General features: G+C 41.2%; 1 protein-coding gene across 1 annotated transcript; it reads right to left on the reverse strand.

The window, feature by feature from the left end:
* Nucleotides 1-1,921: 1,921 nt before the first annotated feature.
* On the reverse strand, nucleotides 1,922-5,371 carry LOC131599276 (uncharacterized). The gene has a single exon (XM_058871684.1). It carries the CDS (start codon nucleotides 5,348-5,350, stop codon nucleotides 1,922-1,924), a length of 3,429 nt encoding a protein of 1,142 aa, XP_058727667.1. The 5' UTR covers nucleotides 5,351-5,371.
* Between the last annotated feature and the right edge of the window lie 6,342 nt (nucleotides 5,372-11,713).

Raw genomic sequence — 11,713 nt, forward strand, 5'->3', positions numbered from 1 at the left:
TTACCGAGGGATATCAAGAACTGACTCCGCTGGGGAAAAGAGATTGGGAAGGATGTCTCAATCCGTTTTAGGAAGAGAATCCGTTTTTTTTTTTTCGGGAAAGCAAGTGTATGCTTCACCGGGGAATGATAGCTTTGTAAGAAAAGCTTACCTATCGACATTATCGACTATCAGCATGGGGATAGACTTGTTTAATAATGCGAAGGTGAAAGGTATGAAACTGTATTACCGACTATCAGCATGGTGATAGACTTGACAAGGTAAAAGAGTTTCAAAGGTTCGGTTAACATTATCGACTATCAGCATTGGGATAGACATGTTTAATAATATAACCAGAACAAAAAGGTTACCGACTACCAGCCTCGTGATAGTGGTTTTGAAGACATGATCAATTATCAGCCAAGTGATAAAATGATTCTGGAGACTTTGCTAGGGAAATTACTGGTTATTCGGCCTTGTGAACAGTAATAAGGCCCTGATTTGTCAAATGGTCTTCATGATTGATTTCCTAGAGAGGAAAAGTCTTTTGGAAGAGACATAAGCTGCTCAGATGATGAGGCTATTGCTTATTGTCTATTTTTCACGACTCTGTTTGAGGAATCGGAATTTGAATCTCTGGTAAAGACAAGGTTCTAACCAAGAATGAATTGGAAAGAGACAGTCAAACAAGACTTTGTACCCAATGAGGAATGAACTCAACTGGGGATTTTCTCCTTTGTTTTGAGAGGAGAAACTAAAGCAACCTTCTTCCACGAGGAATGATCTCAGTGGGGAACTGGAGAAAGAAAGGATGTTATTTCTGCTTATGGGTGACAACCTACTGGAGAGATGACACGCCCATACTTGTTTCTTTTTTCTTTTTCTTTTTTTTTTTTTTTTTTTTTTTTTTCTTTTTCTCTTTTTTTTTTAGGATAGATATATCCTGAACAAGTGATTTTGAGGCAAACATTGAAAAATGCAAGAATGCATAAATGATGCAAATATGTATGCATGATGAATGTCATGGATGTAGCATGCATACTGACGATACTGACAGACAGAGGAGTATATACTGGAGAAGGACCGACGTCGCAATACAACCAGATACTTGGCAAATGTTCTTCAACACGGTGTAGATAACACAGGTGATGAATGGTGTTGCATGTTTTAAACTTTTCTGGGGAAGATAAGCATCTTTTCTCATTGAGATGGAAGAACCTCTTCACTGGAGATGGAAAATCTTCATCACTGGGGATAAAAGAACTTCTTCACTGGGAATAGAAGAGCTTCTTCACTGGGGATAGAAGAGCTTCTTGTCATAATCTTTGATTCATCCTATGGAGATAGTTGTTGATGTTCCTTCTGTTGTTCACAACTCAAAGGAAAGTTTTGCTTTTATTTTGAAAAAGAAAAGTAAATTCATTTAAAACTTTTTTTCTCTTTTTCTTTCAAAAATGAATAACATAATTAAAGCGTCATTTTGCAAACTGAAAGAAATTAAAGATTGCAAACAAAGGGGCACAAGGCTCAAATTTATTTAATAGGATGGAAATTAGCTAAAGGCGTGATTCCATGGAGTATTTACAAAAGTTGGAAATGGTAATTATGCGGAAAAGGCTACATTGAAAGCAATAACCACTATTCCCCCTAACAACTTTGAGTTCCAACTGTGCTTGTCGCTTCAGATTGGCGATGATTTGATGAAAAACAGACTCTTCAGGTGACGAAGTATGGACTGATGCAGTTACTTTGTCATAAATCCCTAATTTTTGCCTAGATTGCCCTTTCAGGTTTTCAATCTACCAGGATGAATTTTTTCTGTTTATTGTCTCTAATTTTTGCCTGGACCGCCCTTTCGGGTTTTCAGTCCACCGAGACGCTCATTTTTGCCTAAGTCGCCCTTTGCGGGTTTTCAACTTACCGAGCTGTTCTTTTGTATTTTTTAGACAAAGTATTTCTTGACTGCATCAGCATTCACAGGATGTGGGAGTTCATCACCATCCATGGTTGCAAGAATCATGGCGCCGCCAGAAAATGTTCTTTTGACAACATACGGGCCTTCGTAATTAGGAGACCATTTGCCCCTAGAATCTGGTTGAAAAGACAAGATCTTTTTAAGCACGAGGTCGCCTTCTTGAAATTCACGAGGTCGAACCTTTTTGTTGAAAGCTTGTTTCATCCTTGCTTGGTATAACTGTCCATGGCATAGAGCAGTCATACGTTTTTCTTCGATTAAGTTCAACTGATCGTATCTGCTTTGACACCATTCAGCCTCTGATAACTTAGTCTCCATGAGGACTCTCATTGATGGGATTTCAACTTCTACGGGGAGCACAGCTTCCATGCCGTATACTAGAGAAAAGGGAGTTGCCCCTGTTGAAGTACGCACTGAAGTACGGTACCCATGTAAAGCAAATGGCAGCATTTCATGCCAGTCTTTGTAAGTGACGACCATTTTCTGGACGATCTTCTTAATGTTCTTGTTAGCAGCCTCAACTGCGCCGTTCATTTTTGGTCTGTAAGGAGAAGAGTTATGATGCTCAATCTTGAATTCCTCACACAATTCTTTCATCATCTTGTTATTCAAGTTTGAACCATTGTCAGTAATGATCTTGCTGGGAATACCATATCGGCAAATGATGTTATTCTTGATAAACCTCACAACCACTTGTCTTGTAACATTGGCGTAAGATGCTGCTTCGACCCATTTGGTGAAGTAATCAATAGCTACCAAGATGAAACGATGACCGTTTGAAGCTTTCGGTTCGATCATTCCAATCATGTCGATACCCCACATGGAGAAAGGCCACGGAGACGAGAGAACGTTGAGTAGAGTCGGTGGCACATGGATCTTATCTGCGTAGATCTGGCACTTGTGACATCTCTTCACGTGTTTGTAACAATCAGATTCCATTGTCAACCAATAGTAACCTGCTCTTAAGATCTTCTTGGACATTGCATGCCCGTTTGAATGAGTTCCAAAGGACCCTTCATGCACTTCATGCATTAACATGTCTGCTTCGTGTCTGTCCACGCATCTGAGCAAAACCATGTCGAAATTTCTTTTGTATAGCACATCCCCGTTCAGGAAGAAACTGCCAGAAAGCCTCCTTAGAGTTTTCTTATCTTTGTTTGATGCCCCAAGCGGGTACTCTTGAGTTTGAAGGAAGCGTTTGATGTCGTGGAACCACGGTTTATCATCGATGACTGCTTCAGTTGCAAACACATAGGCGGGCCTTTCAAGGCGCGTGATTCTGACTGTAGGCATATCATTCCAGTGATTGACTTTGAACATGGAAGATAGAGTAGCCAAGGCGTCTGCCATTCGATTCTGATCTCGAGGTATATGATGCAATTCAACCTTGTTGAAGAAAGTCAACAGACGTCTTGCATAATCTCTGTAAGGAATCAAGCCAGGGTGGTAAGTTTCCCACTTGTCTTTGATTTGGTTGATCACGAGGGCTGAATCTCCATATATGTCGAGGATCTTGATCCTTAAGTCAATGGCTTCTTCGAGACCCATGATACAAGCTTCATATTCTGCGATGTTGTTGGTGCAATCAAATAGCAATCTGGCAGAGAATGGGATATGAGTACCCTTGGGAGTGATGATGATTGCCCCAATTCCATTGCCAAAAGCGTTTACTGCTCCATCAAAAATTAGGCCCCATCTTGATCCAGGCTCAGGACCTTCTTCTGGTAATGGTTCGTCACAATCTTTCATTTTCAAGTACAAGACATCTTCATCAGGAAAGTCAAACTTGAGAGATTGATATTCATTAATTGGTTGATGCGCCAAATGATCGGCGAGAATGCTTCCTTTGACCGCTTTTTGAGCACGGTATTCAATGTCATATTCGGATAACAGCATTTGCCATCGGGCAATCCTTCCTGTTAAGGCAGGCTTTTCAAAGACATACTTGATCGGATCCATTTTGGAGATTAACCAAGTAGTATTGTTGATCATGTACTGGCGGAGACGTTTTGAAGCCCAAGCCAAAGCACAACATGTTTTTTCGAGCATGGAGTAACGAGACTCACAGTCTGTGAATTTCTTACTCAAGTAATAGATGGCATGCTCCTTCTTACCGGTTTCATCTTGCTGTCCAAGCATACAACCCATGGATTCTTCCAACACAGTAAGGTACATGATTAGTGGTCTTCCTTCAACTGGAGGAATCAATATTGGTGGTTCTAACAGGTACTCTTTGATACTGTCGAACGCTTTCTGGCAATCTTCAGTCCATACAACCCCTTGATCTTTGCGGAGAAGCTTGAAAATTGGCCCACAAGTAGCAGTCATTTGAGAGATAAATCTGGAGATATAGTTCAATCGTCCGAGAAATCCTCTTACTTGCTTTTCTGTTTTTGGTGCAGGCATCTCTTGAATAGCTCTGACTTTGTCGGGATCTACTTCAATACCTCTTTGGCTGACAATGAAACCCAAGAGTTTTCCAGATCTAACCCCAAAAGTACATTTGTTAGGATTCAAGCGAAGCTGATATTTCCTTAGTCGTTGAAACAACTTCAAAAGGTATTCAATATGTTCTTCTTCTGTGCTGGACTTGGCTATCATGTCGTCCACATAAACTTCAATTTCTTTATGCATCATGTCATGAAAGAGAGTAGTCATTGCCCTTTGGTAAGTTGCGCCTGCATTCTTCAATCCAAACGGCATCACTTTGTAGCAAAAGGTACCCCATGGGGTGATGAAAGATGTCTTCTCCATGTCTTCAGGAGCCATCTTGATCTGATTATAACCGGAGAACCCGTCCATGAAGGAAAAGACGTTGAACTTAGCGGTGTTATCAACCAGCATGTCGATATGTGGTAATGGAAAGTCATCTTTTGGACTGGCTTTGTTCAAGTCACGGTAGTCAACACACATTCTGACTTTGCCATCTTTCTTCGGAACTGGCACTATGTTAGCCAACCATTGAGGATACTCAGAGGTGACAAGAAAACCTGCGTCGAGTTGCTTTTGAACTTCCACTTTGATCTTGTTAGCCATATCAGGGTGAGTCCTTCGCAATTTCTGCTTAACTGGCGGACATTCTGGCTTCAATGGCAAGTAATGCTGAACAATATTGGTATCCAACCCAGGCATGTCTTGGTAGGACCAGGCAAACACGTCAACATATTCTTTGAGAAGGTCTGTCAACTTACTCTTGATATTAGTATCAAGCAGCGATCCAATGGTCACTTCTTTTTTGTCTTCTTCAGAACCCAAGTTGATCTTTTCTAAAGGCTCTTTGTGAGGCAGAATGGCTCTTTCCTCGTGCTTAAGTAATCGAGAGATCTCGTCCGGGATCTCCTCTTCTTCCTCTTCTTCGGCTTCGAACACAGGAAACTCAAAGTTGGGAGAGGGCATAGGGTTATTGCATTCAATGGGTTTATCAATAGTAAATCTGCACATGTGATTTATATTTATTTCAGAAAATTTATGAATGCAGGAGTGTATGCAGATTTTTTTTTTTTTTTTTTTTTGAAAAAGTTTTTTTTTTTGTTATTTTGGTTTTTTAGGATTACCATTTCCAGAAAAAAGCAAAAATAAAACATATAATGTAGGGAATTCAAAATGACGCTTTATTTATGATTCATTTTTGAAACAAAGCCCTAAACACAAACTCATTTGTCTTGGGCAGGACAAAGAGGGAAACTTTTAAAACAAAGCCCTATACACAAAGTTATTTGGGCGGAACATTTAAAAGCGAAGCCCTATAAAACATCTCTCTGCTTTGGGCAAGGCAGGAGGTCAAAATAACAGCGAGGTGATTACTTTGAGCGGCGAACAACATTCGGAACGTCGACAGCTTTCCAGTAGCAACGAACTCCTCTGTGTATTATGTATTCAGGAAAATTCTCCCCAGAATTATCTTCAGTATTGACATTGACCGCTGGTCGAGCAGGATTTGAAGGTCCTGGTTTGTCAACCTTGTTCTTTGTAGAGTTGAAACGGTCTTCTTCTACTTCTTGAAGAGCATAAGACGAGTCACAATCTTCAGAATTTTCAGGATGTATTTCCCAGTCTTCAGGATGAAGAGACTCATTGTCAGCGACACTTTCCGAGTCAGTTGCGGGACCATCTTCCCCTTCATCTTCAAAAATGGCATTTATGTGATAATAACCATCTTCAGGATTATAAATCTTGGTAGATGCGTTGAAGCTGAAATCTTCAGTAATTTCAGGCTGCTGAGAAAATTGACAGGGCTGATAAGCCTCTTCTGGTTGACTATCATATTCAAAGGAATCTCCCCATCCAGTTGGTTGGATATCTTCAATCGCAATCTTGTAACTTTCAGGTGCAGTGTATTTCACCATATAATCAAATTTTCCACTTGGTTGTCCCAAGGTGTCCCAGATTTCTGCAGGAACAGGCTCAGTTTCTTTGCCTTTGGGTTTCTCTGAAGGAGGATATGGTTCTTCCTGAGATATGTATCCCGAGTCATTGAGATAACATTTCCATTCTTCTTCAGGATCGGAGTAGACCTTCTTCGATGCATTCTTCGGTAAGGACATTAACCTCTTGAGGAATTGGAATGAGGAACCCTCCACTAATGAATGTTTCTTTGATCGGACGAAGGGTTTCATCCTTCTTGGTGCAGTTTAAGAATGTTGGTGAACATCCGAGTCCTGCTCTGGTTTCATTTTTGGTAGGGATCACAACTTGCCCCCAGCCAGTAGTAGTTCCATCTTTCACTACTTTTACTGCCTCTTTGTAAGAAGAGATCGATGCTTTCTTTTTGGAAGATTCGTCTTCTAAAGAGAGACCTTGGAACGGAGTTCCTTCCACATCATCAGCACCGATGAAAGAGAAATTGGATAAATGGCTCACCATCAAGGCTTGTTCTCCACTTATCGTCACCAATTTTCCATTTGTTACAAATTTTAACTTTTGATGGAGCGTAGAAGTTACTGCCCCTGCTTCATGGATCCATGGTCGTCCTAACAGGCAGCTATAAGCAGCTTGAATGTCCATGACCTGGAAGGTGATTTGGAATGTATGTGGACCAATTGTCATGGGAAGGTTGACTTCGCCGATAACAGATTTCCGCGATCCATCAAATGCTTTGACAACTACACCACTGAATTTCATAGGCATTCCTTGGTAAGACAAGCGAGCAAGAGTCGTCTTTGGCATCACATTCAAGGAAGATCCGGTGTCTACTAACACATTGGACAAAGAGTCTGACTGACAGTTCATAGAAATGTGCAAAGCAAGATTGTGATTTCTACCCTCCTCGGGGAGTTCTTCATCACAGAAGCTTAAATTGTTGCAAGCTGTTATGTTGGCTATTATCCCATCAAAGTGATCAACAGTCACATCATGATCTACAAAAGCTTGATCTAAGACTCTCATCAGGGCTTCCCTGTGGGCTTCTGAATTCAACAGCAATGAAAGTATTGAGATTTTTGAAGGAGTCTGCATAAGCTGATCCATAATCTTATATTCACTTCTTTTGATAAGCTTCAAAATTTCATCAAAGTCAGGATTCACATTGGTTCCACTGGATTGACCAACATCAGTGTTTGTATTACTGACAGGAGTTTCCACAAGATTTCCCACTGGAATATTGACAGGATTTTGCCCGGTAACAGGAGCAACAGGCTGCTTTGGAGGTAGCGGAGTATACACACGTCCACTTCTTGTTACACGACTCACATCAGCAATGTTTACAACAGATGAAAGAGTAGGCAAAGGAACTTCTTGTCCGTCCTTTATCATTGTGGCATTGTAGTTGTATGGAACTGCCTTGTCAGAGTTATAAGGAACAGGTCCAGGTAGACAGATGATCAAAGGAGCAACAGGAACCTTCGGCTTGTTGTAAGTAACTTCCATGCGCTCAGGCATGTTGAAATGAGGAACGATGACGTTAACTGTAGGCATTTCCGAGTTGATATCTGAGACTAAAAGCTCATGCGGATAACATCCTATCATGTTAACTTCATTTTCATCCCTATTTCTGTAGATCTCAATAGTACCATTATCTAGCAAAACTTGGAGATCTCTTCTCACAATCGAACACCCGTGAGGATCCACACAACATATTCTACAGGAACCGTATTGATGTTGGCGAAAATTCTGCCCCCGACAAAGAGTGGCGTGCATTTGTACCAAATCTGCTCTTGAGAAGTTGATATTATAGACTCGGTATTGGCCAGGACATCCATATACCATGTTTACAACATGCCCTCCATGATTGGGCAGCGGATTTGCTTGCACATTAGGATTCAAATTTCTGAAAGAGAGGAGATTAGATCTAACCAACCTCTGAACTTCATATTTCAAAGCTATGCAATGCTCAAGATCATGGCCAGGTGCTCCTTGATGATAAGGGCATGAGACCTCAGCTTTGTACCACCATGGGAGTTTCTCAGGTACTGGTGGTGGCGCTTTAGTTTGAACAAGACCTCTTTCAATCAAAGCAGGGTACAATTCCGTGTATGTCATTGGAATTGGATCAAACTGTGGAGCTCTTTGTACTCGATTCTGATTATTGTTAAACTGCTGAGCCTGTTGTCGAGGCTGTTGTTGTTAAAACTGAGGAGTGAATCCCGGATTTGGTGTTGTGTTAACGACTGGTGTGACAGAAGCAACCTGTCGCTGACGATTGACATTTCCTCTCGGCCTCCCTTGGGATACCATGTCAACACTTTGTTCTTTCTTCTTTTGGAAACCACTTCCGAACTTTTTGGTTCCGCTTGGAGATCCACCTTCTTTAGTCAGACGTCCGGTTCGGACTCCTTCTTCTAGACGCATCCCCATGTTTACCATTTCGGTGAAATCACTTGGAGCACTAGCAATCATGCGTTCATAATAAAACGGACTGAGGGTATTCAAGAAGATCTTTGTTATCTCTTTCTCTTTTAATGGTGGATTAATCTGAGCAGCAGTTTCTCTCCATCGTTGGGCATACTCTTTGAAAACTTCATGGTCTTTCTGAGCCATGGATCGAAGCTGATCTCTGTCTGGAGCCATATCCGAGTTATACTTGTATTGTCGGACAAAGGCCTCACCTAGGTCATTGAATGTTCGAATATTAGTGCTATCCAAGCCTGTGTACCACTTCAGTGCGGCACCAGTCAAACTGTCTTGAAAGTAATGGATAAGCAACTGATGATTATCTGCATAAGTAGACATCTTTCTGGCATACATCACAAGATGGCTTTGTGGACAAGAACTACCTTTATACTTCTCAAAGTCTGGGACCTTGAATTTAGCAGGTATTTGCACACTGGGAACCAAACATAGCTCCTGGGCATTCTTTCCAAACAAATCTTTTCCCCGAATAGCTTTGACTTCTAGCTGCATCTTGTTAAACTGCTCTTGGAGATCTTCCACAAGGTTACGCTGATTTGTGCTATCACCTTGATCATGATAAATCTCATTTCCATCGTAGGGAACAGTGTGAACCGTAGGGGTCGGAACTGTCATAGTGGGTTGAGAAAGTGCCATAGTGATTTGGGAAAAAGTTACCCCTGAATGTGGAATAAACGCCGAACCTTGTGCAGCAGGCGCTTCAGTTGTGGATGTTTGAACCCCAGAGAAATTATGACGGAAACCTGTACCAAAGCTGAAAGGCGGGCCCCAACCTTCTGGCATGGAGAAAGATGGAATACCGAATGCAACTGTAGAAACTGGAGTAGTGACTTCAGATGTTACTGTTGCTTGACTGTTGGGTGGCGGCGGCTGATTCTGTGCGGCCATTAAGGAGTCAACCAGAGTAGTGAGACTTTCCAACTTTTCCTGAAGGGTGGTCACTGTACCACGAAGCTCAACATTCTCTTGTTCAGAGTGTTCCATTACTCTTCTCCTGCTTGAACGAGTATTGTATCTGTGATCTGATTGCGAGCGCGGTCGAGAAACTTTGAGACGCGACAGCTTGACGATCTAATGGAGAAAGATCCAAAAGATAAGACTCTATACAACAGACTCGATATGCAGAATGATGTGTGCAAAAAGAAATTTATGATTTTTCCAAATATTTTAAAGATTATTCTCTTGCAAACATTTGTACACAAACTGTTCTTTTATTCAATAAATGGGAAATGTTACAACATTGGAGCATAGCTCCTTACAAAAGCAAATGATAAATAAAAAGCTAAACAATCCTAAGCATCTTCATCAGACGAAGAACCAAATGCATTGTGCAGCTTGAGCTTCATGATTTCTTTCCCATAGTAAGCTTTCAATTCGGCCTTTTCGGTCTTTAGCTTGTCAACAATATTCTTCCAATCGTCAGGAGTTGGAGCGTTGCTTGTTGAACCTTCAGGTTTTTTCTTGCTTTCTTTGATGTACCTCTTGATTGCAGCGTCTTTCTGACGAATCTTCTCATCTTTACTCATGAGCCATCCATCTTGACAGTAGAGAGTTTCTTCGTGATCTTTCACTTGTTTCTTCAACCTTCTGTTTTCCATATCGGTCCTACGAAACTTGTGCTCCCAAGCATTTTTCTCTAACCTCATCTTGGCTAAAGTGTCTTGGTATTCCTTCATAGTGGGAATGGGAATATTGGGTAGTTGCGATACCACAAGAGACATGGGTTTTTCATGATCATAAGGCATTTGAAACTCCTTTGCTCTTTTCTTTACCCAGCAGGTGTAGGCGTCCGTAGCAATGCAATTCCTTTCCTCACCTTTTTCTTTCCATCGGACGTCGTACCAAGCTCTCATCATTCTTGTCTTCAACCTTTGAGGATCTTCCCTTTCTTGATAGAAGTAGCTTTCTACTGCGAGACCAACAGGTTTAACTGAATTTGCATACCCGAGTTGTCGTCGGGCTAAGATCGGATTGTAGTTAATTCCTCCTTGTGTACCAATGAGAGGTACGTTGGCGAATTCTCCACAACTTTCAATGGTTTCTGTACCACAGTGAGCCAAGGTATACCAACGGATATCATTATTAGTAAGAGACATAAGTCTTCGAGGCCAACGCAAACCTTCTCGGTTTTCTGTGAAAATAGGAGACTCAGGTAAGTGTGAAACAATCCATTTGAACAACAAAGGTGCACAACATACAATGATCCCACCGCCTTGGCGATTCCTATGATGGACAGAGAAATACATGTCACCAAGTAAAGTCGGAACAGGATTTCCAATCAGAAAAATCTTTATGGCATTGATATCAACAAAGTTGTCGACATTGGGAAACAGAACCAACCCATAGATGAGCAAGGCTAGTACAGCTTCAAAAGCTATCATGCTACCAGTTTCAATGAAATCAAAGGCTTTCTTTACCAGGAAGTGTGAAGTTAAACCCGGGAGGTTTCCTTTGGTAGTCCAATTACTCTCTACTTCAGACTTTTTCAAATGGGTACTTGCTGCAGTGACGTGTGACTTAGGAATGGCTTCCAAACCATTGAAGGGTATTTTGTCAGACACAGGAATACCCAAAAGATTGGCATATTCTTCCAAGGTCGGTACCAACTGGTAGTCTGGAAAGGTAAAACAACGGTAGACGGGATCATAGAACTGAACCAAAGTTTTGAGAAGTCCTTCATCAACATGAGTGTTCAAGATAGGCAAAAGTTTTCCATAACTTTTCCTAAAATTGGAAGGATTTTGTACAGAAGATGCTAACTCTATCAGTTTTCCCACATCAGGCGCTTTGAAACCGTATTTCTTGGTATGCCTTTTTACTTCTTCCATGACTAAATCCTAAAATGTTTGCAAAGAAAATTTCTCTAAATCTTTGGAAAAATCATGTTTTTTATGAAAAAAAAAAAAAGATGGG

This window comes from Vicia villosa, linkage group LG4, assembly GCF_029867415.1.
Source record: "Vicia villosa cultivar HV-30 ecotype Madison, WI linkage group LG4, Vvil1.0, whole genome shotgun sequence".
NCBI classification, from domain to species: Eukaryota; Viridiplantae; Streptophyta; class Magnoliopsida; order Fabales; family Fabaceae; genus Vicia; species Vicia villosa.